The sequence below is a fragment of the Neofelis nebulosa genome, chromosome 13 (assembly GCF_028018385.1).
Source record: "Neofelis nebulosa isolate mNeoNeb1 chromosome 13, mNeoNeb1.pri, whole genome shotgun sequence".
Classification (NCBI taxonomy): domain Eukaryota; kingdom Metazoa; phylum Chordata; class Mammalia; order Carnivora; family Felidae; genus Neofelis; species Neofelis nebulosa.
The window spans coordinates 77,883,757-77,911,639 of NC_080794.1; the positions used below are offsets into that span (position 1 = coordinate 77,883,757).

Consider the following 27,883-nt stretch of genomic DNA (forward strand, 5'->3'; position numbering starts at 1 on the left):
ATTATATCCGGAAATGCAACTATTGTATTGCATGGTCTTACAATTATTCATGCACCTGTCATTTTTGATAGACTCTGAACTACCTAGAAAGTCTCCCTCACCCCCACCCTACCCGGGCACATACGAGGCACACATTTCCTGTCGGCTAAAACAATATACATACATACATACATACATACATACATACATACACACACATACATACATATGCTTTAAATTCAAATTTGAACATTACGTATTTTTTTCCTAAAACTAGTTAAGAACTCCAAATTGGGTACAAAGGGTTTTGCCTCTGCAGCTCTTAGTACAGCAGGTTTTTTCCCACTGAACGCTTCCTCTTTCTCCTAGTTCCCAAATCCCAGCCCTAGCACCAGCCCACTGCCACCCTTCTTTCTGGGGATAATAAACTGTATTTTTATTCTGAAGTCATTGGGTAGCAAAAATCCCCCTTCGCTCTAAGTTTTCAAGCCTGGGGAAAGAAGAAATGGGCACAGTGTGTGAAGTCAGAAGTTCATGGGGCCTACCCAACCTTGGGCATGTCAGCCATAAATGAAAGGGAAGAATATTGCTGTTCATGTATTGAAAATCACACTGGGTTACAATAAATTTATGAAGATTTTGCCTTTCTCAATTTTGATTCCAAAAATCAGAAACTGTCTAACTCCAATTTTTTTTCTGCCAAGTGAATTACCCTGTTGAGTAAATAGAAAACACTACATTTTTTTAAATCTTTATTTCTTTTTGGGAGAGAGAGCACAAGTGGGGGAGGGCCAGAGAGAGGGGCGCACAGAGGATCGGGCTCCTTGCTGACAACAGCAAGCCTGATGTGGGGCTCAAACTCACAAACCGTGAGATCATGACCTGAGCTAAAGTTGGACACGCAACCAACTGAGCCCCCCAGGCACCCCAGGAAACGATGCATTTTTAAATGTCTCTAAAGTCCAAAGATTGCTATAATTTGGATGTTCTGATCTATATTCCTTCCGAGTGGTTAATTTTTGAACAATCATGTTCCTTGAGTGACCAAAGAACTGAACTTCAAGAAAGATACTAGCTTTATAATAAAACCAGTTAAAAGCAAAATTAAATGATAGATTTGTTTAAGTTTATTTACATAAAGAGAGAGTAAGCATGAACAGGGGAGGGGCAGAGAGGGAGAGAGAGAACCTCAAGCAGGCTCCATGCTCTCAGCGCAGAGCCCGAATCAGGGCTTGATCCCATGAACCGAGAGATCATGACCTGAGCCAAAATCAGATTTTGGCATCAGCCAAAATCTGACGCGTAACCTACCGAGCCACCCGCGTGTCCCTAAATGATAGATTTTAAGACACCCGTAAGTTGAACCTTCTGTTCCCTTTCCTCCAGAGACACGCTAGAACCAAAAATCCAGGATCTTCTCTTCCCTGCTATTTGCCTGTCCTCCGATCGATAGAGTCTGAAGTGTGTCTGCTATATTTGGTTACATCTCTACAGGGCTCTTGACTCCATCAGAAGTTTGTAACTAACCAATAATTGTACACTAAACACACAGACAGCCAGACAGACTTCCTAAAGTTGAAGGTTGATTATGAGGCAGATAAATGCTGCTGTGTCCCAGGAGTGTGGTGTGCAAACATTCACTTCCCACTCATGCCACATGTCCACAGGGGGCTGTGCTCTGGGGTCCTCTCCAATCTAGGATCCAGTCTCCACTTCACAGCAAAAAGATTTTGCTAAAATATAGATAGATCTCTCCTGTTGCAAACTTGTGAGAGCTTCCCATTCCCAACCAGATCACGTCCAAACCCTTTCCCATGGTTCCGGTTACATCCGGCTCCTGCTTACAGTGCTGTCTTCATCTTTCACCCAGTTCTAAAGCTCTGCACACCAGCCTCAAAATCTGGTTCACTATATAGTTTCCCAAGTGTGCTTAACTGCCTCACCTGGAGGCCATGGAGAGTCTCTTTCTTACCCCCGGAGGTCTGCTGACCCCTCTTTACCCTGGCAGACTCTTCTGGGCCCTCAGACCTCTGCTTGTATTTCCCATCTCCAGCAGAAGCATGCCCCAATTTCCCAAGACTTGTTTACATGTCACTTCCCTGTGCTTGCAAAAGACCAATGCTCACCTCTGTCTCTGCACTGAGCGGATTGGGGTGCCTTCCTCACCAGATGGAAAAATCCTTGAGGACAAGGCTAGGCCTCATTCCTTGCATCCAAGTGCTAAACCTGGCACATATTAAGTGCTCGATAAATAATTGTCAGATGTGTAAATGAGTAGGTATGTGAATGGTCATAACATCTTAGGGACCTCTAGATATCTTTCCTTTATCTTTATTAGACATTTGAACAGGAGAGGGTGGGCTGAGGGCCTAGACACCTGGGCTCTTAGTCTATTTTGCCTCCAATGTATGGTGACCTTGTCAAGTCACTGCACTTTCCTGGACGTCAAGCTTTTCATTTGTGATATAATGAAGTGAAACTAAGTGAGCCATAGCTGAAAACTAGGATTCTGTTACTTTAAGTGTGTGGCTTTGTAGATTCACGTTTACACCCTGAAGAGCTCTTATCTTTTATTTTTGTTTTTACGTACAGATGTTGCTTTTGAGATCATCCGCAATCCATAAGTTTAATTATGAATATGGTAGTCTCTGTACAGACCCAGAATAGCCTCTTTGATTTTTCTGACTTTATTGGCTATTTTGCCATTGACTAGATACAGCTCTTCTTGTATATAGGAATCTGATATTGTAATATATAGAGACCTGCGTTTATATACTCAATTTGTATGTCTATACTTTGCCTTGGGTGGTGTTTGACCTATATAAATCTTATAGGAATGAATACCTTGCCTTTCTCATCTGTACTTCCAAAAGAACACTATCAGTATCCTCTTGTATAGAACATGTTTTGGCTTAAAAGACATTATGCTTTTTCCCAGGGTTGGACCCAGCTGGGCCATATTTCCACAACACTCCGAATGAAGTTAGGCTGGACCCTTCAGATGCCAACTTTGTTGATGTTATTCATACAAATGCAGTTCGCTTACTCTTTGAGTTTGGTAAGTTTTTAACACAAACAGAAACTACACTGAAGCGTGGAAGAGAATTTTAGAAGCACTTATCCTGCTTTTAACGATTTCAGGTGCTGGGACTATTAATGCTTGTGGTCACCTTGACTTTTACCCAAATGGAGGGAAGCACATGCCAGGATGTGAAGACTTAATTACACCTTTGTTTAGCTTTGATTTCAATGCTTATAAGGAAGGTAAATACTTTCTAAACTATGAAGCTGGCTATTATATATTCAGCTCCCTCGTTGGACAGGATCCACACCCTTTTGCACATAATATACTATAAAAACACACTTTCGTGCAAAACACAGTCACATGTATGAAGCTCCCACCGGTTGTGAGATCTGCAAGATCGTTGTCTGTGTCTTAGTTATCTTCACATCCCCAGGTCCTATCAGAATATCGCACATATTGTAGGCACTCAGTATAAACAGGGAGGATGTGCTCATTCATTTAACAAATATGCATTGAGAGTGCCTACTATGTGCCAGGCATTATTCCAGGAGCAGCAGATGTAGGAGTGAATACAAAAGACAAAAACCCCTCCCTGATGGAGCTAATATTCTAATTTGCTAGAAAAACAAATAACAGAGTAAGGAGACAAAGCAAAGCATAGAATAGAATATGAGGTGTGGGTGATAGTAGAGGTTGAGTGGGGAGAGGAGATTCTTGATAGGGTGGCCAGGGAGTCCTTACTGACAAGATGGCCTAAAGGAGTTAGCCATGTGGATACCCGGGAGAAAGGCATTCGAGGCCAATGGGTAGGAGGCAGCAAGTGCAAAGGGCCTGCGGTAGGGGCCTGCCTGGGAAGTTCATGGCAGTGAGGAGCCTACTGTGGTTGGCGTAAATTGAAAGAGGAGAATAGTAGGCATGAGGTTGGAAAAGGAACAGGGGCAGAGGGAGATAATGCAGGGCTTTATAAACCATAGTAAAGGTTTCAGCTTTTATTCAATTGAGTTGGGAGCCATGGGAGGATTTTGAGCAGAGGAGAGATACGGTTTGACTTACTTTTTTAACAGAATCACTATCGATCCACAATTTAAATTAATCACAAATTAAACAAATAGTATTTAGCCCTTTATAGTAGTTTCCAGTAACAATAATACCTATAGAGCTCTTGGTAATAAGGCACCAAAAATTATTATTTGGGGATTTCATTTTTCTCTATATCTACATATTACCATCATGTAAATAATGAAACATATCACACAATAATATATAAAATACACGATAGTAGAATGTATGATGATGTGATAATAAATGGATTACCCTAAATCTCACTATCTGATCCCATGTGGTCAGAATATCTAGATGATTTAATTATTTCAACTTCCAGTTGGCTGGTGTAGTGGAAAGAGACACAGATATGACACTGAGAGTAGCTTGAATTTCCTCTTCTCTAGAGACAACTTTCAAAGTTTTAATATCTGTTCAGAAAAATAAACGTGATTAGAAGTCTGTTTGCAATGCCTTCTGAAGGAAAGAAACAAGTAGTGAATTACAGATACTCAAAATGAGAAAGCCAATTCCATCTAGAAGAGAGAAGCAAAATTCATTGAAATAAGACCTATTATAAAAATTATTTGTCTTCTTATTTTCCATATTATGACTTAAAACCCTTTCTATTAGGATAAAATATAGATCATAATATTTCTTTATGTAATTATATACATACATAGGACATTTGAAATTCTGTAAAGAATTAATTCAAGTAAAATACATTGATCACAAGCTATCATTTTAAGGCATCATAAAATTCCCTACAACTTTATTTAAGTATGTGTATCATTCATGTTATAATTTAGAAGAGTTTGAAGATATTAAGATATTCTATTTTACATTTGTTACTAAGAAATCATTTACTTTTAAAATTTGTATTTTCCTATATGCTAGTGAACCATCTGGTCTAAATCACAATTATAAACATAAATCTGAACACAAAAAGGCCTGATGTAAGAGAAGTCCTTGTTAAAAAATATATATATAATGCCAATTATTGATCTCTGCTTTCTGAAATTACCCTGTCTCAATTATCTATTGCATGATAAACCATAATGGCTTCAAAGAACAATGGTTTTATTGCCCATTGTTCTGAGGGTCAAGATTCAGGCAGAGCTCTGCAGAGACTTTGCTTTGTGATGCGAGTCATGTGATTGCATCCAGTTGGGGGCTGCAGTAGGTGGGAAGGTCCAACATGGTCTTCCATTATCTGGGGTCTTGGTACTGGTTTGTCTCAAGTGGTCTCTTATCCTTCAGGGCCTTTCTTCCCAGCCAATTAACCAGGATTGCTTAACATAAAAACTGGGTTCTAAGAAAGCAAAGTGGATTCTAGAAAGCCTCTTAAGACTGAGAACCTGAACTTGCACAGGTCAATTTCTCCATGTTTCTGTTGGTCAAAGCAAATCACAAGATTAGCTAGTAATCCAGGATGGGGAGAGTGTGTGAAAAAAAAAAAAAAATGGCTCCTTGTTCTTGAAAGGAAGAATGGTAACCTGATACTGCAAAGGGGTGAGGACCTAAAAAAAGAGTGACTCGTTGGAGGCCTCTATTGTAGTATAATGATCTACCACACATACTAAAACAAAATCTAACTTCTCAAAGGTCAGCCAAACTGTGTAGAAGAATGGTCCATGCCAGACATGTTGCTGTACAAGATAAAGAGCATAAATGACTAGAATACTATGATAACTTCAGAATGCACAAATGTATTTAGGTATGCCTCATTATTGCAACAATCTTAACTATTAGTGGCGATAATGTCATGCCTGACAATGACAAAACTAATTTGTCCTTAGCATTCTTTATAATACCTCTTACCTATCACACCTGGAAGGTCAGCTGAAGCTGTGCACCGGTTAATGTTGCTGTTGCTGGCTGTTTTGTGATTGAACAGGAGGGAGTTCAGCCTTCCTGCAGAAACAGAGAGAGAGAGGCAGAGAAGTAATGGGTCTAAGGTAGAGACGCTGTGTGCACAAGAATACTTAAAGCCCTGAGTCAAAGATCCGGGAGGCATTGAAGATATTACTATCCAAACACAGAGTCATCTGTGGTTGCATGTGTTTATTTACCCTGCTTGAATGTCCCTTGAGATTCACACAAAGAATTCTTTGATACAAAGAAAATGATACGTAACATTGATAAATATTTTGCAATATACAAGCCTGCATACAAGATCTGGCTCTCTAGACTTCCCAAGTCAATAATCTGTTTTTTTTTTTTTTAAGTTACTTTTCTAAGAAATGGTTCACATGATCAGCTATCAGTTCATCAGTTTACTGCTATCTATTAATTGGAAATTGTCTTCACAGAAGTGGCTTCCTTCTTTGATTGCAACCATGCCCGAAGTCATCGCTTTTATATTGAAAGCATCCTCAATCCTGATGCATTTATTGCTTATCCTTGTAGATCCTACAGATCTTTTAAAGCGGTAAGTAAAGCATTTTGTAGTGCAACTTAATTAGCAAGTCGGTTTTTGAAGCACGATCAGCCAACTAAAAATTAGTGCTTTGAGTATGTGGCAAAAAATGCATCTGCCATTTGGGGAAATAATAGGTTCTTTCTCTGTGCAGAGTACTGAACAGTAGCTGGGTTGCTAAAGGGCTTAAATAACTAAACCAACCATTTGTATTCTGGTTGTTTCAGCTCTTTTGAAGATTATATCCAGTTTTGCGTTTGGGGCCATTTGTTATGCGGTAATTAGATGCTAGTGCGTAACAGACGTAAGTTCAGGGCAAAAATTTTTCTGTGTCTATATTTTAAATGTCATCTTCAAAGATGCCCTGAGAAGGCTGAACCAATCAATAGCTACAACGAAATATGTTACTATTTACTTGGAACGTGAAAATTATTTTATTAAAATTTAATTATTTATACAGAGCAGAACTAAGGCACAGATAGCTCACAGAAGCTCCACACAGATCAGTAAGGGGACAAAATACCAAATCTGATTTTGCTCGAGTCATAAAGTGCACAGTGCCAGATCTGAGCTCAATGTATTTTTCATTTGGTTATCACTATGAGAAGGAGAAAGAAAATCTATTTTGTAGTGAAAAGTGGAAAAGATTTTCCTTCTGATGATTTAGAGACCTAAACTCCCTGTTTTATCAGGGTAGAAAAATGTGGGGTTTCCAGCTGAAGTTTATGGTAAGTAATAGCACTTTGTGAATAAGTGCAGTGTTTAGACAGGAATAAGCCTTTCCCTGCTCTTACAGAGCGAGGTGACTGGATGCCCTCAGGCCACCTTCTCTGTCTCCCCAGCCGGTTCTTGCTCATGGCATGCCCATGAGCTGCCATGCTGAGGAAGCTTGCCAGCCAAACACTGGCGTTTCCCCAGGAACCTCGTTCCACCCCACCTCCTCAACCTTCCGGCCCCAGATGCTGCTCTGAGTGGCTGAAGGGATCTTGGCATTTACTATATGAAGGCAGGTGGAAGAGGCCCTCGGCGTCACAGCATATTCAGAGATAATGGGGTGCAATCTGTGAGATTGGAGAAATTTAGGCTCTTGTGCCACATGGTTGCTAATTATGGCTACAAACTAGAGAACAGGGAGTCAATGTCCTTGACCCGTTTTATTGTGCTTCTAACCAGTCATAAAAAGGAAATGAAATGAAATGAAATAAAACAAATAGAACAGAATAAAACAGAGTAAAATAAAATAGAATAAAACAAAAGAAATTAAAATAGAATAGAATAGAATAGAATAGAATAGAATAGAATAGAATAGAATAGAATAAACAGGAATTCTAGTACGAGGCTATGTGGTTCACAGTCTTGCTCCATCACTTATTAGACACACGACATTGGATGAATTAAATTTAACTTCTGTGCACTTCAGTTTCTTCATCTGTTAAACAGGGAGACTAAAAGCACCATAATAATAAAGGGAACTTGTAAGGATTAATTGAGTTAAATGCACATAAAGTGCTTAAAAATGCCTGACACGTGGTAAGCTCTTAATAAATAGGAGCTCATTTATTATTGTTAGAATGTTTCTTCATTAAAATAGAGTTTTACATGGGATATTTTACTATCATCTTAACCTAAATGTCCATGGTTTATAAATCTGAACCTTCGAATCCTAAAATAACAAATAAAAAACTTGAAACACCGCTATGCAGATTTTTTCAAGTTAACATTTTGTCAGTTTTGCTTTAGATTTCAAAATGTACAGATAAAATTGAACTACCTAACATTCCCTTCACGCCGTGTTTGAAGTGAATCCGATATTATATCAAATAAATAGTATTATACTGTATCTTTCTGGATTTGCTTTTTTTGTTAAATTTTATAAATTTGAGATCGAGGGGCACCTGGGTGGCTCAGTCGATTGGGCACCTGGCTTCGGATCAGGCCATGATCTCATGGTTCATGAGTTGGAGCCCTGCACTGGGCTCACTGTTGTCAGCACAGAGCCCGCCTAGGATCCTCTGTCCCCTTGTCTCTCTGCCCCTCACTCGTGTGTACATGATGCCTGTGCGCTCTCTCTCTCTCTCTCTCTCTCTCTCTGTCTCAAAAATAAATAAACATTAAAAATTGTTTAAAATAAAATAAAATAAATTTGAGATCTACACTGATATATGTAGATCTAATGTATTTATTTCAGAGAAATCAACCACAATTTGTTTATTCATTCCCCTACTAATGGGCATTTTGGTTGTTTCCAGTTTTTGTTATTAAAAGCAACTTGTAGTAAGCACTTCTGTATGTCTGCTAGTGTGTGTGTGTAGAAGTCTCTTTATGGAAGGTAATACAAGTGAAATCGTCAAAGCATATGTGCATTCCTGTCTTTATTAGACATTATCTGTCAATTTATATTCCCCACAGGAACAAATGAGAATCCCACACTCCATGTCTTCGCCACTACTTGATATCGCCAATTTTTTTTAATTTTTGCAAATCTGCTGAGTATGAGATTGTATGTTGATTTCATTAGCACGTCCCTGACACCTAGTAAGACTGAGCATAGTTATTGACTATTTGACTTCCCTCTTCTATGGCTTGTCTGTTCATATCACTTATTTATGTTTCTAATAGGCCATTTTTTTCCCTCTGTTACTTTTGTTTTCCTTGGTTTTGTTTTTGCAAACGGGATGGCCTATTAGGCAACTTAGTCATTTTTTTTCAGATGTTTATTTTTGAGAGAGAAAGGGCATGTGCGTGAGGGGGAGGAGCAGAGAGAGGGGGACAGAGGATCTGAAGCAGGTTCCGTGCTGACAGCAGAGAGCCCCATGCCGGGCTCGAACTCACAAACTGGGAGATCATGACTTAAGCTGAAGTTTGATGCTTAATCGACTGAGCCACCCTGGCATCCCAACAGCTTAGTCATTTTGAAATGCATATGCTTTGTTTAAATTTCAAAGATTTATCATAGTTTAATAATATATTAGGAGTTTATTGAAGGTCAACATTGCTAATTACATTTCTAACTACCTCTTATTTTCTGTCACCAGGGAAATTGCTTCCATTGTCCCAAAGAAGGCTGCCCAACAATGGGTCATTTTGCTGATAGATTTCACCTCAAAAGTATGCAGCCTAATAGATCGTATTATTTTTTAAACACAGGCACTCTTTCCCCATTTGCCCGTAAGTATTGTAGCTCAGTTTTATTGTAATGCTTCAAGGTACTTATCTTTAAAAATTCAACAGTTTTTACTGAGCGTCTACTAAATAACTGGGCGCTGGGCCAGACTCCGAGGATGCAGTGAGGAGACTAGTGGGGAGTTTCAATCCCGAATAATAAACGCGGTGGGAGACACGCAAGGGAGGAACTTCCACAACCACGTCAAGGGAGCTTTCTGAGGGAAGGTGATTTCTAAGCTGACTCCTGAAAGATGAGTAAGAGAGAGAAGGAAATGGGAGCGTTCCAGTAGGAAGGAAGTACACATTTCAGTGCCATGAGGTGAGAGAGAACTAAATCAGAAAGAAGATTCCCCCAACAGGACTGGAAGACCAGGAGGACAGTAATATGAGATGAGGCAAGAGAAATAAATTAAGTCAGGTAATGAAATCGTGTGCCACGTGGGGAGTTTGGACTTCATCTACGAGCTAATGGAAAGCCACCGAAGGTGTTAAGGTGATCGGATTGGTTTCTTAAAAGGTGATTCTCGTTGCTGCATGGATTAGAGGGACACAAGATGGAAGCAGAATGACCTGTTAGAACGAGTGTTGCCTCACCACCATGTGAAGGGATGGATGTGTTCACTAACCGGAGAGTGGTGATCATTTCACAAGATATGTATATCATTCTATGTATATCACACTGGACACTTACACAGTGCTATATGTCAGTTACGTCTCAGTAAAGCTGGACAGAAAGGTAGGAGAAGCGGAGAGAGTACAGAGATGGTTGGGAGGCAGAAGCAAAAATGGAACTTGGTGAATGGATTTGAGGGATGCAGAAAGTCAAGAAGTCAAGGATGATTCTGACTAGCTGGATGAAGGTTTTGAGAGGCGCTGGGATGTGGGAGCGTGTGCGCCCGGGAGGCAGTCAGAGGTATGGGACACAGAAGATGCATCACCAAAAACACTAAAAGGTCAGATGAGAGGGGGGCCCAAAGGGCTCATGGGGTGAAGCCCCACTGCTGTCACTGGGAACATGGGGCGAGCGGTCTCAGTGGAGACGTGACAGTGAGATGGGCCGAGGAGGGAAGGACAACTCTGGCAACCGTGAACGCAGGAACTGAAAGTTCTCTCTTGTAGGTTTTTTTTCCCCTTTCAGACATTTTCAAACAATTTTTGGAAGAATTGCATTTTTTTCAACGTGTTGTTAAACATACAACCATTTCAGGATTCACAATGAAAGATCTGTTTCATTCTAGATTTTTTAAAAAGTCACCCTTGGCCACTTGCAAGGGATTTATTCTGCTGGCAGGCTTTGTACTGCCCCAGACCTGCATTAACCCGGCATTCTGAGCGCAGAGCCCTGCGGGAGAGGAAGGAAGGCTCACTTTGCTTCTCAATATAAAAGCACAGACCCTCTTGCCCAATAGGCATTCTAGATTTGTTCTGGAGCAGTTGCCAGACCATGGCCAATAAAAACCTGGCTGTGCAAAGCATACATGCTGCAGAATACAAATGTAATAGACGAAAGGAAATACCCATATCCGTTTTAAAAAGACATAAAAATGCCTCGAAAATTAAAGAATTTTCTTGAAAGAATGTCATTCCACTATTTACTTTTGTAAAATGAAAATATGCACATTTATATGTATTTTAAAGGCAGTGTTTCACCCAATTCACTCAAGTTATATAAAGTTGTCTTTTTTCGTGAACATGAACAGCCTCATTCAAGGCTGAGAGTTGAGTTCACATCCATGTGCTCTGAAGGTCATGCTTTTCTCATGTTTTCACCTCTCCATTTTCTCTCTCTTTTTTTTAAATTTCCAGGTTGGAGTCACAAATTATCTGTCAGACTCGACGGAAACAATGTCACCCAAGGGAGCATGTTTCTCCGTGTAGGTGGAACCACTGGGAAAACAGGGGCATTTGTGATAGCCAGGTAGGCCAGGGCCAAGGGCGAGGAAGCAGCAGGTGGCACAGCACTGAGCATTTGGTCAGACTGGCTCATTCAGCAGCTCGGTCTTTTCCTAGAGCAGAGCACCACATGGCTGGCAGGCCACATTTGCCTTTTCTTTCCACTTCATGTTTTCCAGGCATAAAATAGAAATCATGGTATCCGTGGCTCCAACTACAAACAGAAAATGTTAGAAAATGATGGCAGATGCAGACAATAAAGCAAGTGGACTATAAACAAGATATATTGTTAATTCAGTCCATTAATATCATATAGATTTGAGCATATGTTTTTGCTTGTGTAGATTCAACCTACTTTTGGAATAAGACATTTATATATAAATTGCCAGATTGCTAAGAAGCTGAGTAGTACCCACAGATATAGGACATGTGTTGGAATAGTCAAAGGCGGGAATAATTCGGTAGAGACGTTCACTGTGTACCTTTGGCTGAAGTCCCCTTTTATCCGGAGTTTTCCTAAATCTTTCCTTTGGTGAACCTTAGCATTTTTGCGTAACATATTTCACTTTTGTCGTTTAATTCTGTAATCCATTTCTGAATTAACATTATGCACGCCAATTAGATGCTACCTTTTGGTAAACCAATCAATGGATTCGATTTTTGCCTCTATGCTTTCCATCATCTTCAAATAGTGGGCAGAGGTATGAAAAACACAGATTTTATGGTTACTTGTCAGTCGAAGGATGCAACAGATTAATCGCTCTGGCAATCTGTGCATGTCATCTTGCCTCAGTGCTGCTGCTTGTACATATGGGTTCAGTTGGTGGTCATCTGGATCCTGGCCAATGCACAGGCTCCAGCCCACCCTTCGAACCCTGTCTCCCACCATTTGACTTTGTTCATCTTCAGCTCAGCCACATTACCCTGATTGCACTCCCCAGCATTGACTAGATCCCACACTTTCCTCCCTTTCTGACTTCACCCATGCTGTTCCTTTCTTCCAAACACCCTTCCCTGTCTTAGCATATCTCATTTCTGCCTGTTCTTCATGTCTGCATTAAGCAGTCCTCTGAGAGCAGTTCAATACAATCACATGCCTGTGGCTCTGAGGCCCAACGAATATTGCCTAACACTGGACAGTTTGAGCTCTGCAGAGAGGCACCTGACCCGGGGCAGGTAGGGACAGATAGGTGTTCTTGCCCCCTTAAAAACGCATAAGAATATTTGGACATCTCTGCGTTTCTTTTGCAAAAATCTAAAGAAGCTACTTGTCATCTTGTGGCATAGGCACCCGATCCTCTTTTAAGGATAATTCAGCGTTTCTGGTTCACAGTAGATGTCTCACCTTGAAACGCAGTCAGTTAAATGCATTTGCATGGTACCTATTCCTGTGTTTCAGTCAAGTGCCAAGAGTCTGGCCCCTCCCTGTGGATTATATTTTAGTCATCGGGGCTTCTAATGACGCTGTTATGAAGGAATGGATGGTAGGTTCACACTGAGTGAAGGCAGTTCAGGGGCAACAGGAAGATTATCCTTAAGAATTCGGAAGAAAAGCTGCCTCCTGATAATTAAAGCAATTAATTCTACATGAAATGGAGTAAAACAGGCCCTAGGAATAGCACCATTCATTCATTTACTCAACAAACAAACCTTTGAATGCCCACTGTGTGCCAGGAATTGTTCTGATGGCTAAGGATACAGCCATAGGTCCTATTCTTGTGGAACCTATCTTCCAGTTAGAGGAGATAGGCATTACGATGAAATTAACAAAGGAAGAGGGAAACAACAGGAATGAGGAAATCTCATCTGGTCTAATTTGGGCTTGGATTAGGTATGCCCTATGCCTCAAAATAATCCACCTCTCTCTCTTCTATGGCCATGTTCAGCAAAACATCTTTTGATGACTAGTTTGGTTACCTGATTCTTTTTATCCAGATAAAGAAGTTACCAGGGAAAGAGTTGGAATACTAGTAAAGAGAAAGCACTTCCCCACTGTGAACTGGATAGATCAGATTTCTGTGAATTTAGCTCCTCCTTGACAGTTTGATCATTTCCTGGGGTCAATAAAATCTGTTTCCTGATACTGTCAAGCCAAGACCAGACCTTTCATTGTAGAGACCCCATCAAAATAATGCCTCTCCAGGCATCCCCCAACATGAACGCGTCAAACCTCCCTTTTACCTCACCCTTGTTTCAAGCTTCATAACCATGCTATTCTACGATGCTTATCAATATGAACGAAAAGAATAAATCTCCGACAAGCAAATGCCAGCAAATGCAACTTTCTCTTTCATGGTACCACAAATGTTCTTTCACTACACTGTCAAGAATACCCAAGGCAAGCTTTTGAGTCTAATTTCTCTGTTTACAGTGGAACACTTAAGCCAGGCATGACTTACACAAAATTAATTGATGCAGACGTTAATGTTGGAAATGTTACCAATATCGAGTTCTTTTGGAAGGAACTTTTGTTTGGACACTCTCAGAATAAGTTGGGAGCAGAAATGGTGATAGATAAATCTGGAAAATATGGATATGAGTAAGTATTACTTTTTCCTTTTTTTAAATTTTTAGTGGTATCGAAAACCTACATATAATTTGAAATTTGCAACCAGCCTACAAATTTGTATATCTTGAAATTTTATAATTAAAAAAAGTAAATTATTTAAGAAACCAATATTATATTTGCAAAAGTGTTTACAAAATAATAATTACTCATTAAATTAGATCTCCCATGTCTCTCTTTCCCACTAGACTCATATTAATATCCTTTTTTTTCTCGTAAAATTTTTCAGATCTACCTTCTGTAGCCAGGACATTATGGGACCCAATATTGCTCAGATCCTGAAGCCATGCCAATCTCAGATACAGTCTTGATGGATTTACTTAATGGGAGCAGTGAAAGAAAGAATCTCCTTCTAGCTGGTATTCAAACCAAACTTGGCCTTTGTGAATGACATAGACAAGTACAGTTGTTGTTGCTTTTTATATAGAATTTTTTTCTCACTGATAAACTTTGTAAGTGCCTTAAAAACAGACTGAGTCCTAGGACAGGGTATGGTATGGTAATCTGAAGGAATCTGAGTATCAGTGACAAAATAAAGCTGTGTGGGAATTTCCCTGAATGAGAAGAGGAGAGGCCCAAGTGTGCTGGAATAAATTCACTGGGCAAAAGCGAGACTCTGGTTGAGTATTTGAAGTACGTTTTGAGTATTTCCAGGTCAAATAATCATTGTTCTAAAATGATTTAAAGAATATTTATTCTGTTGTTAAATCTTGCTAAGACAAATTATGACTATAGTTCATGATATATAGTGATGATAACCCTGTGGGTTAATATGCTTATGTATTAATAATGAAAACCGATGAGAGTACATTAGTATTTCCAAGTTGTTCCTTGGTCTTCAGGTGTATGTAAAGTAAATGAGATTTGGGGGGCCTATCTGTGATGTGTACACCAGTTAGCAATAGGCCCTGAGGATCATCAGCCCCTTCTCTAGAAGCTTCCCTGCCAGGGGAGAATTACTCCTCTCTGGGCCTTGTAAGTTCCATAGCAAATTTGCATTTAACCTAAAGGCAGCATTTCACTTGTAAAGCACTTGACTATCCCTTTGTGTTTGCAATAAAGTACTGTAATATTTAAATGTACCAATTTTTAAAAAAAATTCCTCCCATCTTTTGTAATTCAGTTGTCCTTATCCATGGCAAATGACAGATGAACGTTTTTATTTGCTCTGTTTTCTAATGGGTTCAGTGGTTAGCCCGCAGCACTCTACTGTAAATGTTGTTAAAAAGAAATGATGACAGATGCTCTGCAGAAGTTTTCTTGATTCTCCTTGATGCCTTAATGCCAAGTCAACCTCAAGAAGAGGCCCCCGGATGTACTTAAACTTGTGTTGGGGCAGACAGTAGAGAACAAAATGGGGTGGCTCTTTCCCACCGTGCAAATAGGAGCTAGCCGACTGATGGGAGCCCAAGACTCGCTGGAAGGAGGGAAGGAGCTGCAGACACATTTGGCAGGGTCTGGGGTCTGGTTGATCAACTGCTCTCTGGTGGGCGTGTCAGCCCCAGGCCTTGGCCGGTGCAGGAGCAGGATGGCCATGAGCAGCCCCATGGGAGAGTCCGAGCCCTCCTAACACTGTGGCAGACCCAGCACACCTTGGCAACCTGGCGGTAGAGTCTGCCCCCTGGCTCTGGGGACAAGAAACCTTCCTGTGAAAGCAGCTGTCCTGAGCCTGCGCTGTTCCCCGCTCAGCCTTTCTTTCTTTCAAAAACGGCTTGGCCACCAGCAGGAAGAGTTCTGGATCAAGTCACAGCATGAGGCTCTGTGAGTCCTGGCCTGCCTCCTTGCCCAAGAGGCTTCTTGGCTGCTTCTTTCTAAGCTTGAAAAGACGAATGGGAACCAATTAACTTCTGGAAACCCTATTTTAATAAAGTGCAAACTTTCCATTCCATAGATCTTACTATCTGTCCTTTTTTGTCCCCCCTGCATATTAGAATGTTGTGAGGATGAAAAACTGTGCATGAGCTATGTAGGCAAAGGGATTCTGAAAGTTTAGAGTGACAGCATTATTTTCTGTGTGTATCGTTCCCTAGGAAAACACAAAAAAATGACTCCCTTTCTCTCTGAGTGCCCTGCGTTACGGTAACTTAGCATTTTGAGCCAGCAGATGTTGGCGCAAGGAGTTTTAAGAAATTCCTCTGCTCCTTGGATGACCTACCGTTAATGCTGAAGACTGATTTCCAATCCAGTGAGCCATTTACTTCTTCCACACTCATTGTCATTGACTCACTCAGACCTTGTCATCATGTCATCCCAAATGCCCACTTCCAAAATTGTTAATGTGAGCGTCCCCCTCTCTGACCACAACTGTGTCCCTTCAGGCTCACTGACATTCTCAGACCTCCTGGTGACTTCTGATCCATTTCCATTACCCATCTACTTTCTCGAAATCCACCAACCAAACCTTTTCCTTTCCATCCCAGCTTAAAGTGCATGATAATTTAGTTCAGTAATAATACCTATAATGCCTTAAACCCCATCTCTTTTTTTCTGTATCCTGTTAAGCAAAACTTCTACCTAAATGCACCAGGGTTCCCCTTCTGTAGGCAGCACCCGGACCGTTGAGTCCTACAGAGACAGTCACATCACGGGAGGGCTGATATAACTATAAATCAGCCATCAACACTGTCTTGAATTCTACTTATTTTTGTTGTTGTTGTTTAATGTCCACGTTATACCTCCTACCCTGAATTCTCCCCCTACTTTGTACAGAAAACAGAGGTCATCAGAGAATAAATCTCCCCTTTTTATTTACTTATTTAATTAATTGATGTATTTATTTACTTGTTTGTTTTTTAGAGAGAGGACGAGTGGGGGAAAGGGGCAAAGGGAGAGACAAAATCCCAAGCAGGCTCCGTGCTCAGCACTGAGCCTGATGCAGGGCTCAATCCCATGACCCTGGGATCATCACTTGAGCCAAAATCAAGAGTCAGATGCTCCCCTGAGCCACCCAGGCGCCCCTCCCTTCTTTTGATCCAAATCTATCAACTACGTACATTGGCCATCCATCCCATCCTTTTTCACTCTAGTAAGGAAGAGCTCCCCCTTCTCCCATCCAAGGTCAATGTCTGCCCCATGCATTGACTCTCACCCTCCCCTGCTTTCTTGGGTATTGATTACATCTCCTTCTTTTGTATACGCAACCTCTCATTGCATCAGATTTTTAAAAGCCTAGGTCTCTCCCATGGGGGAAAAATTGTGTTCAACCCTAAATTGCCCTCTACTCCCATCTGACCTCAGAACGACTCTCCCCAACATTCCCGGCAACCGCCAATCACTAAGTTGAATAGGAAATCTTGCTCATTTATTCTATCCTTCAGCAGAATTCAGCCCTGTTGTCAACTACCCCCTGCTCTCTTGCTTCTCAAAATTAAAAAAAAATTATTTTTGATTTTTACTTTTCATTGTAGAAATTTTCAGATATTCATAGCAACAGAGAAGTCGGTTAAATAGAACCCCCAGGTTCTTGTCAAATAGTTCAACAATTTTCAAATTTTGCCAATTTATGAGTGTGTGCACAAACACACACTCCCTGTTTTTGTTGTGTTTGTTTTTTGTTAGAATAATTTAAACCAAATTCTAGGCATAATACTATTTCTTCCATTTATACTTCAAATCGCTTAACATTGCTGCAATATCCGTTTTATAAAGATTTAACAATAATCATTTTTAAATGAACTTCAGATTAACTGGGAAAAAAATGAACAGTAATTCCTTAATATCATCTTAGACTGAGATTGTTTTTAAATTTCCAAGATTTCCTGAAAAATGTCTTTGGGCAGTGAGTTTGTTTAAACTGGGAACCAAGCAAAATCCAAACACTGCCTCCAATTGACTTGTCCCAAGTCTCTTTTTTTTTTTCCTATAACAATTCCTCCTTCCCCTTCCTGCACACTAGTTATTAAATAAACCAGGTCACTCGTCCTGTACATTTTCTCACATTTAACCGATGGAACCCTCTTGGTATAGTTTCCCACATTTCTTTCCTGTAAATTAATTCTTAGGCTGAGAGATGTGACGAGGTTCAGGTTCTTCCATGCTGGGCAGTGGGGACTGAGCACCTGCCTACCGGCCTGTTGAGACAGGCAGTTTCTGCACCTGACCTGCAGCTCTGTCTTGCTTGCTCATCTTTTCTCTCTTTCTCTATTTCAAGGATAATGTATATGGTAGCACTTTATATATTGGAAAGGGCGATACCAATTAGAGTCATGGGTAGAATAGAATATTGGATGGCAGGGAACCTGGTTGCTAAAACATCAGGCTAAGAGGAGAAAGTGCGTGGAAGAAGGTCCGCAAGAGTTTGTGCTCTGGGAAGAGTGGAGGAAAGGACATATGGCCTTGTGAAGATCCAGTGACCGCAAGAGGCACTGAACTCTGCCCTCTGGCCGGGGCTGGAGGAAGCAGATACTAAAGGGTCCTGCAGAAGCTGAGGAAAATTCAGATATCCAGTGGCGTTGTGTGACTGTGTCCCCCGGGGTTCCTCAGATCAGAGTGAACAATAGGAATTTCCCTGCTGAATAGAGCCCTCCGGTTTTGTTGACTCTGCAACTCTCCAGAACGAGCCCAGGGCATCAGGAACAGGGATGTCTGCCAAGTTATTGTTTCCCAGCATCTTAAAACCTCGGCTCTTGCTAGATAAACAGAAAAATCCCCTGTCCCTCCTGGGGTCTTTACTCCTCCACTTGGGAAAAATCAATCTTTTTTCATATACCTTCTGACTAAAAAGATTTTGTAAATCCTCACTTTCTGTAACTCGTGTAATAAAAATGATAGGTATGCCTTGCCCATGTTACGTTTTTTGTTCCCCAAATACATACTTATAACACAAGATGGGCTTCTTTATTTTACGCACGCTTCTCTAAAAGTTCTGCTGTACGTGATTTAAGTCTCAGACTCAGGAGAGTGGAGCTTCTATTAGATTTCATTCCAATATGAGAGAGGCTAAATGTCCACGTGGACTGAGCCAAAGACGTGGGGCAAATGTTTACTTCTTTGCGAAGCCTATTTGTTTATGTTTGTGTGTTGCAAACATTTAGCCTTTACATAGTCACATATTTTTCCTTTCTGTCCATAGGCTTTTTTTTTATTCATTGAAAAAACATTTACTGAGTTCTCCTTCTGTTATCTTCACGTGCCTGGCACTGTGCTCAGTAGCAAGTTATATGTGAAACAAGAGCTGGGCCCTGCTCTCACAGTGTGCGCAGCACGGACAGGGACACAGGAAAGGAGATCCTTGATTAGAATTCATCATGACAAACTCTTGTGATAGAAGCGGGCACAGAAGTGAGAGAAGCAAAGAAAAGACTGCTCTTCTCATCTTCACCCTCTGCTCCATGATCTCTTGTGGAAGCCAAAACAGACAGAAATCAGTAGGGTTTCACCTCTGAATTCTGTGGTTACCACATATATTATTCCACGTGATTCCAGTTCGGACTTCGGTGTACTTTATTTTTGCAATAGCTAAGATCCCGGAGAAATAGAACTGGAATTTCGCTGACCCATACACGTGCACACACGCACACACACGCACGCACGCACACACATCCGGGTCTGTTGACTGTGAACTGTGGCCAGAGAAGCAATCATTTCCTTGAGGGTCTCAGGCACAGGAAGCAGAGGCCACGCTCAGTAGATTCAGGATGACACCACCCAGAGCAGGACAACATACTCCAGCAAACTCCCCTCAGGCTCACTTCTGACAGTTCAGGGACCCCAACTGAGTCAACGGCCGAATGATGCCCACGGATCATGAACACAGATGGTATTACCAAGCTTCTGTCCGCCATTTTGCCACGACTATAGGAAACCTCACGCTGAAAAGAAATGAAGAAACGTGTGATTATGTGGCGGCAGAGAACGCTACTTGAACACTCTTAGCTCAAAGAGGAGTAGGCTACCCTTCTGGACACCGTTCATCGATGTAAGACTCTCTTCGTTAATTAAGAGCTCCCACCAAGTCATTATTCCACATGCCAGTGTGAGAAAAGGAAAGGTTAGTGCTTCCCTTCTGGCTTAAAAATGAACATGAAAAGGCACGTGTATGTATAACCTCTGGAGAACAGGATGAAATTGAAATTTTATTTCCACAACAAAACGTATTTAAGTCAACATATCAGAATTAAACCTTTAACAGGACAAGGATATAGCACCATTACCTAACTCTAGGTGTTTTATTAAAGCTTTTATTACCCACAATGCCGTTCGCTTTTTCTCTGAGGCTGAAGGGGAAAATGCAACATTACCACCGTCTTATATTTACAGAGTTTTCTCTCACCAGCACAGACAGAGGCCCACAGGTTTTCAAAACCAGAAACTGTAATTTTATTGGTTATCACAAAAGAAGGAGACAGGCCCAAGGAGTCCAAAACACACAATTCGGAAGAAGGAAAATGCAGAAGACACATGAAACACAGGACACATACTACTTTGTACCAACAGTGTGGGTGATGTTTTCTGAAACCTCAGGAAGTGTATTCCTTTCTGAACTTGCACAATACTGCAAAATTTCATGTAGAGGAAAGAGCATAAAATTGTGACTTAGAGGGTCTCAAGTCTTGTCCTGACCACAGAGTCAGTTAATGAAGAGGACTGAAGCAAATGCTATTTTTCTTTGGGCCTCGGGGTGCGTATCTGCAAAACAAAGATAATATTTATGATTTCTGCGGTTGCTTTCTCATTCTGAAACTCTTTGGTTAATTTGGTTAATGTAGTTTGCCTACATAAATGAATGGATAAAAATAAATAAATAAATGGATAGATGAGTGAGTTAATCAATAAAAAATAACATTTGGGTTTTCATGTGTGGTCATAATTCTTCCCAACCATATAAAGCTCTTAGGTATTTATACATTTTTATGATGTATACTTATTGTACCCAATAAATTCATGTCTTCCCGATGTTTGATTTGTCTTTTTTATTGTGGAAAGCCTTGCTTGCTTGGCTTAATATATTTGTTAAGGCGCCCTCTAGTGGAAAAATGAGCATATTGTGGCATCCAGTGTCAGTAATCCACAAACCACAGCATTATAGGCATTTTTTAAATGTTTATTGATTTTTGAGAGAGACAGAGACAGTGTGAGCGGGGGAGGGTCAGAGAGAGGGGGACAGAAGATCTGAAGCAGGCTCTGTGCTGACAGCAGAGAGCCCGATGCGGGGCTCGAACTCACAAACCGTGAGATCATGACATCATCCGGAAGTCGGACGCTCCACCGACTGAGCCACCCAGGCGCCCCACATTATATGCATTTTTAATTTTTTTTTCAACGTTTTTTATTTATTTTTTGGGACAGAGAGAGACAGAGCATGAACGGGGGAGGGGCAGAGAGAGAGGGAGACACAGAATCGGAAACAGGCTCCAGGCTCCGAGCCATCAGCCCAGAGCCTGACGCGGGGCTCGAACTCACGGACCGCGAGATCGTGACCTGGCTGAAGTCGGACGCTTAACCGACTGCGCCACCCAGGCGCCCCTGCATTTTTAATTAATCAAAAACCTCTCTGCGATGTGCAGCGAAACGTTCAGTGCTCTAGATCTTAATATCTTACTCTGCTTAAAATTCTGGTTTGGAACCAATCTTGAAATTTAAGAATAACAGCATGTAGAATAGGCTGAATATCCTTTAAAAAACAAAACAAAGCACTTTCAATCATTGATTGCTGCTCTGTGAGTAATAACAGTGCGTATTGAGCTATAGAAACACGGAGCCCATTTCGTGTGTTCACCAAATGCACGAATCACAACCAGGAAAGAAAGTGAAGCTCGAGGTCTTGTACTCAGCTGGTTTTCTGGGAATTTTCCCCAGCACGTGTTTCAGGGAAGACAAAGGCTGAACCTGTGGAGCAGGGTGAACAGTAACTATAATCAAGATATATTAGAGATATATTAGGTATACTATAGATATAATAGAGATGGAGTATAATGGGTGAACCCTAACGATAATAGCGATACCCAGACTTGGACTTCACAGAATGCCTAGGGCATGGCAGCAGAAAGGGCACAAGCTGTGGTGGTTCTTCCCCATCTGTCATGAGGTTAAATAAGAACTTACGGGTCTTACTCACTAGCCTCTGTTTCGATATAATTGCTGTTGGTGCAGTAATCAATAAAGTATTTCTCTCCAGAGACTGAACTTTCCCCTTGATTGAACAGCAACTAACAGAGTGTGAGAATTAAGCTATGTCGACAAACCAATTTAACACAATTAACTGGTGGGCTTTGTTTTTTAAAAAGTGACAAGAGCATTTCAGTCAAGCGACAAAGTTTGCTTTTTTAGCAGAATTCCACCAGTTACGGATTTCAACGTAATACTGTCTCAATACACCAATGCATCCAAAATATCACATTTGGTATGGATATAGTGTCATGGAGTAAGTAAGAAAGTAGAAAAAGATAGAAAAAGATATGGCAACTTGAATTTCACAGGGTTAAATAAATACCTCGATTAGTATTTTATAAGGCAACATTTGCTGGAAGCTTCTGTAACTATTCCTCATATTAAATTGAAGTCATTCCTCATAGCAAAAGGACAATCGGTAGCCCCATGGCAGCTGACTTAACGTTAGGCACATTTCCATTTTTTTGTAACTACGGAAAAATTCTATGACTAACGAATCTTTGGGGTTCTTGTACTGAATGGAGCAAAAGCCTGCCATTTCTTCGTAGCTCTCGTGATCTGAGCAACTCATGTTTACAGAGTTACGGCCTTAATTCTGACACCCACGTCCTCTCCTTCAGTCGTTTGCTCCATTGACAATGGGCTGAGCTCCCACACAGCTGAGGAGGTTTAGGGGGGGTAAATGGGGCCAGTGGTGAATTCCAAGTGTGTAAAGAGGGCTAACGCTAGAAACCGATCCTAAATATACAAGGTGTAGCTCAGGCCTCCAGATAGGAAGGAAGCCCCTAGGACAGGACTGCACATTTTGCTTTCATTTAAAGTTCTTTTTATTGAAGTAACAATGTATACAAGAAAGCGCATAAATCATAAAGGTGCAGCTCAATGTATTTTTTCAAAGTAAACACCCATGTAACTTCTTTTTAGAAGAATGCTAATGGCCATCATAGAAGTCTCCTTTGTCACCCCTCCCAATCAATACTCACCCAAACGAACCACTGTTCTGATTTCTATTACCATAAGTTGTTTTTGCTTATTGTTTAAAGTTGACACAAATACAGTGTTTATTCATTCCTGGCTTGTCCAACATTATGTCTATAAAATTGTTGCAAATAATGCTCGTTTGATCTTTTTCGGTGCTGTATAGAACACTTGTGTGTCAATTTATTTATGCATTTTAGAGCTGATGGACCCTTAAGTTGTTTCTGGTTTGAGGCTATTACAAATAACGCTTCTATGAATATTTTGGTGTGTATGAATATTTTTGAACATATCGTTTGTATGCATTTATTTTGCATATAAACCGAGGAGTGGAATTACAGATTGATAGTGTATGCACATATTCAGTTTTAATGAATGTGGATTTCCAGGGTACTGACTTTGGTTCCTTTGGATATCTACGCAGATTATATGCTCGACTGTATGCTAGCTCTATTTTTAGTTTTTTGAGGAACCTGCATCCTGTTTACCATAGCAGCTGCATCAATTTATATTCCCAATGACAGCACACGAGTGTTCTCTTTTCTCCACATCCTCCACTAGCATGTGTTCTCTCTTATCCCTTTGATAACAGCCATTCTAACAGGTGTGAGGTATCTCATTGTAGTTTCATTTTGTATTTCCATGGAGATTAATGACGTTGAACACCATCGTCATACACCTATTGGCTCTTTGTTAGCCTTTGAAAATGTCTGTTCAGGTCCTTTGCCCACCTTTTAATCAGACTATTTGGGGGTGCGGGGAGGTGGGTTGCTTTGTTTTGTTTTGTTTTGGTTTTGTTATTGAGTTGTATGAGCTCCTTACATATGTTGGATATTAACCCCTTATAAGAAATAAGACTTGGGGTGGCCTGGGTGGCTCAGTCAGTTAGCATCTGACTCATGAGTTTGGCTCAGGTCAAGATCTCATGGTCTGTGAGATTGACCCCTGTGTCGGGCTCCATGCTGACAGTGTGGAGCCTGTTTGGGATTCTCTCTCACCTCTCTCTTTCTGCCCCTTCCCCCCAACCTGTGCACTCTCTCTCTCTCTCTCTCACTTGCTCTCTCTCAAAATAAATAAACATTAAAAAAAAGAAATAAGATTTGCAAATATCTTCCTCTAATGCGTAGGTTGCCTTTTCATTGTGTTGATAGCTTCCTTTGCTATGCAAAATCTCGTTGGTTTGATGTGGTCCCATTTATTCTGCTTTGCTTTCCTGAGTTTTCTGTGTCATATCCAAATACTCATCACCAAGACCAATGCCGAGGCACTCACTGCCTATATTTTCTTCTAGGAGTTTTATAGTTTTGTGTCTTTCAGTCTTTCATCCATTTTGAGTTGATTTTTGCATATGGCATAACCTAAGAGTCCAGCTTCATTCTTTTGCATGTGGATATCCAGTTTTCCCAACATCATCTATTGAAAAGACCGTCCTTGCCCCTCATATATTCTTGGCACCCTTGTCAAAATTCATCGGTCATTTATGCATGCGCTTATTTCTGGGCTCTCTGTTCTGTTCGTTGATCTATATGTCTGTTTTTATGCCACTGCCATACTGTTTTGATTGCTATCTTTTATAATTTGAGACCAGGAAGGGTGATGACTCTTCTCTCTCAAGATTGCTTTGGCCATTTAGGGTCTTTTTTGGCTTTATCGGTTTTGAAAAATTGTCAGCCAGTACCTTTTCTGAGGTTGTTTTTTCCCCATTCTTTCTTTCCTCCCCACTGGGAAATCATGCACACATGCATTAGATTTTGTCTCTGTGTAGTGTATGCTATTTATGCCCTTCCTATATTTATCAGGATTTTCCCTGTCCTTTCACCTGGATACTTTTTACTGGCCTATCTTCCACTATGCTAATTTTCTCTTCTATGGTTTCTGATATACTAGCAAACCCATCTATTAGACTCAATTTGAATTATTGCATCTTTCATTCTACATGTTTCTACATGGTTCCTCTTTATAATTTCCAGATTTCTGGTGAAATAGTCCATCTCCAGGGAATTTTAAACATAACTACTATAAACTCTTATCTAGTCACCCAATGTGCTCAAAATGTGTTGTTATATGACTAGAATTAGCCTATTTTAGGCAAACTTCTCTTTTAAACTAAAGTAACCTGGGGAGCCTGGGTGTTTCAATGGGTTAAGCATCCAACTTCAGCTCAGGTCATGATCTCATGGCTTGTGAGTTCAAGCCCCACATCAGGCTCTGTGCTGACAGGCTCTGTGCTGACAGATCAGAGCCTGGAGCCTGCTTCAGATTCTGTCTCTGTCTCTCTCTGCCTGCCCTCCCCACCTCCCACTCATGTGCACTCACTCTCTCTCTCTCTCACTCTCTCTCTCTCTCTCTCTCAAATATAAAATAAACAGGAGCACCTGGGTGGATCAGTCGGTTGAGTGCCCATCTTCGGCTCAGGTCATGATCTCGTGGTCCATGAGTTCGAGCCCCATGTCGGGCTCTGTGCTGACAGTTTGGAGCCTGGAGCCTGCTTCAGATCCTGCGTCTCCCTCTCTGTCTGCCCCTCCCACGCTCATGTTCTGTCTCTCTCTCTGTCAACATAAACAAACATTAAAAAAATTTTTAATTATTTTTAGATAAATAAAGTAACCTGAAAAAAGTTTTATCTAAAGTTTCTTTTTTTTTTTTAATTTTTTTTTCAACGTTTTTTATTTATTTTTGGGACAGAGAGAGACAGAGCATGAATGGGGGAGGGGCAGAGAGAGGGAGACACAGAATCGGAAACAGGCTCCAGGCTCCGAGCCATCAGCCCAGAGCCTGACGCGGGGCTCGAACTCACGGACCGCGAGATCGTGACCTGGCTGAAGTCGGACGCTTAACCGACTGCGCCACCTAGGCGCCCCTCTAAAGTTTCTATAAACCTGCATGACTGGAGACATAATTGTAGTAACTGTATAAATAAAAACATATAATCAGTTCATATCTAGAATAGAATCCTGAAATTTAATATTTAAAAGAAAATATTAATCACTTATTTTTCAGTATCTTTTAAACTCAAGCTTGACAATATAGTCATATCAGAAACAATTACTGGGTTATTTAAGTAGGAGATATTGATCAGATCATCTGCATTATGGAAGGGAAAATTATTAGGCCTAATTAGTAGAAGTAAAATAAATAAATTTAGAGAATTTAAGGAAAATTAAACAGGTTGGCATGACCTTATACAGAAACAATCTGAATCCTGAAGTGGTCAGCAGAATAATAAAAACTGAAATCCACAGAGCACATGCTGTATGCCGGCTATCATCCCAAGGGCTTTGCATATTTTCTGATTCAGTTTTCAGAACAACCCTATAAGACAGGTAGTTAGGCAGCTGATGCATATAGGCACAGAGAGGTTAAGTAACTGGGCAAAGATCACACAGCCAGTCAATGGCAGAGACAGGAGCTGGACTCGGGAAGTCTGACTCCAAAGTCAGTCAGCAGTATTGTAAAAAAGGTCGATGCTTTACATATTTTGGACCTCAGGAGTGACAGGAACCAAAATGACATTGGGAACATAGCCAAACAGGGCATATACTCCCACTGAACCTGAAATGAGGGCTCACCACTTGTAGTCGCCTTCGCAACGAACCCCTTTAGCGGCTACGAGAGCAACATGAGAAAAGAAAATGAAATTTTGTTTCATAATTTTGCAAATTACTTAATTACTTAATAGTCGAAGCGGCAGAGAAACAGGAGAAGCGGCCATCTCTACTGGGGAAGAAGATGTACGGAGGCATTTGGCACGGCTTATAGGAAAGAATGTGGGCTCCAAAAACTGGGGCTCAATAAACTGTTATGCTCCAAAGCATACAGGCATATCTGCCGTTTCTCTCACTGATCTGATCAACAAAGAGCCAGTAAATGAAAAAGTAAAAATCTAGTGTCTCCTTTTTTACCACGTGTCATCATTGCTGAAGGAGAGGGTTGCAAAACTCATCCTCCAGGCCGTCCGTGCAAACTGACCGGAGATTGGAGCCTCGAGCATGCTGTTCGGGCGACTCTCCCCGCATGGTGCTGTGTGCCTTCTGCCAATGGCAATGTACTGGGGGGGAAAAAAGCGCTTATTCATTATATACAGATTTTGCCTAAAGAAATGCCTTTTACATTTCAATTTATGGGTTAACATATCTAAAACATTATTTTTCAAAAGAGGGCTACATATATACAGCTACTCGGCTGCATGCAAACAAATAGAGGGACCAGCTTTTAAACAAAATTAAATCGTTACCAGTGGCAAGGAGGGAAGTATAGTGACGACAGAGACAAAACTTGACTTTTCTGAAGGAACTTTGTTTTGTAGATTTGACTTTGGAATCATGTGAGTGTTTTTCCATGCTTACATAAAAAAATAAACTAATAGAAAAGCAATCTCTAAATATTGAATGCAAAAACGAAATAAATGAGCCTTAGAGTACATCCAGTTGATCTTCATAATCACACAAATAAAAACTACTCCAAGTGATTTTACACCGGTTATTTGATTTATATCCCAGTGGAATAACCCTAAGGACAAACAAGAACTTAAAAAAACAAACATGTAGACTGTTTTCAGTGTTCATACTGTTATCTGTAATGTTGTTATTTTGAGGCAAATGTGTGACTACTGTGGGGTAAAATGGAGGAAAAATTAGGTTGGTGTCATTGAGAACAAGTCGTTTGGGCATGGGGCAGAAATATATACAGATGCAAGATGAATGAGATT

The 27,883-nt window shown here is 40.7% G+C and overlaps 1 protein-coding gene across 2 annotated transcripts in view; it reads left to right on the forward strand.

Annotated features, from left to right (window-relative positions):
* Window positions 1-15,978, forward strand: part of PNLIPRP3 (pancreatic lipase related protein 3) — a 35,858-nt gene extending 19,880 nt beyond the window's left edge. The window contains exons 6-12 of one of the 2 annotated variants that reach the window (XM_058697881.1): window positions 2,918-3,037; window positions 3,121-3,243; window positions 6,358-6,476; window positions 9,500-9,632; window positions 11,436-11,547; window positions 13,894-14,061; window positions 14,318-15,978. In XM_058697881.1, coding sequence (XP_058553864.1) covers window positions 2,918-3,037; window positions 3,121-3,243; window positions 6,358-6,476; window positions 9,500-9,632; window positions 11,436-11,547; window positions 13,894-14,061; window positions 14,318-14,399 — 857 coding nt within the window. In that variant the 3' untranslated portion in view covers window positions 14,400-15,978. The remainder of the gene's footprint in view (window positions 1-2,917; window positions 3,038-3,120; window positions 3,244-6,357; window positions 6,477-9,499; window positions 9,633-11,435; window positions 11,548-13,893; window positions 14,062-14,317) is intronic. The other variant, XM_058697882.1, reaches the window with a different exon arrangement.
* Window positions 15,979-27,883: the final 11,905 nt, after the last annotated feature.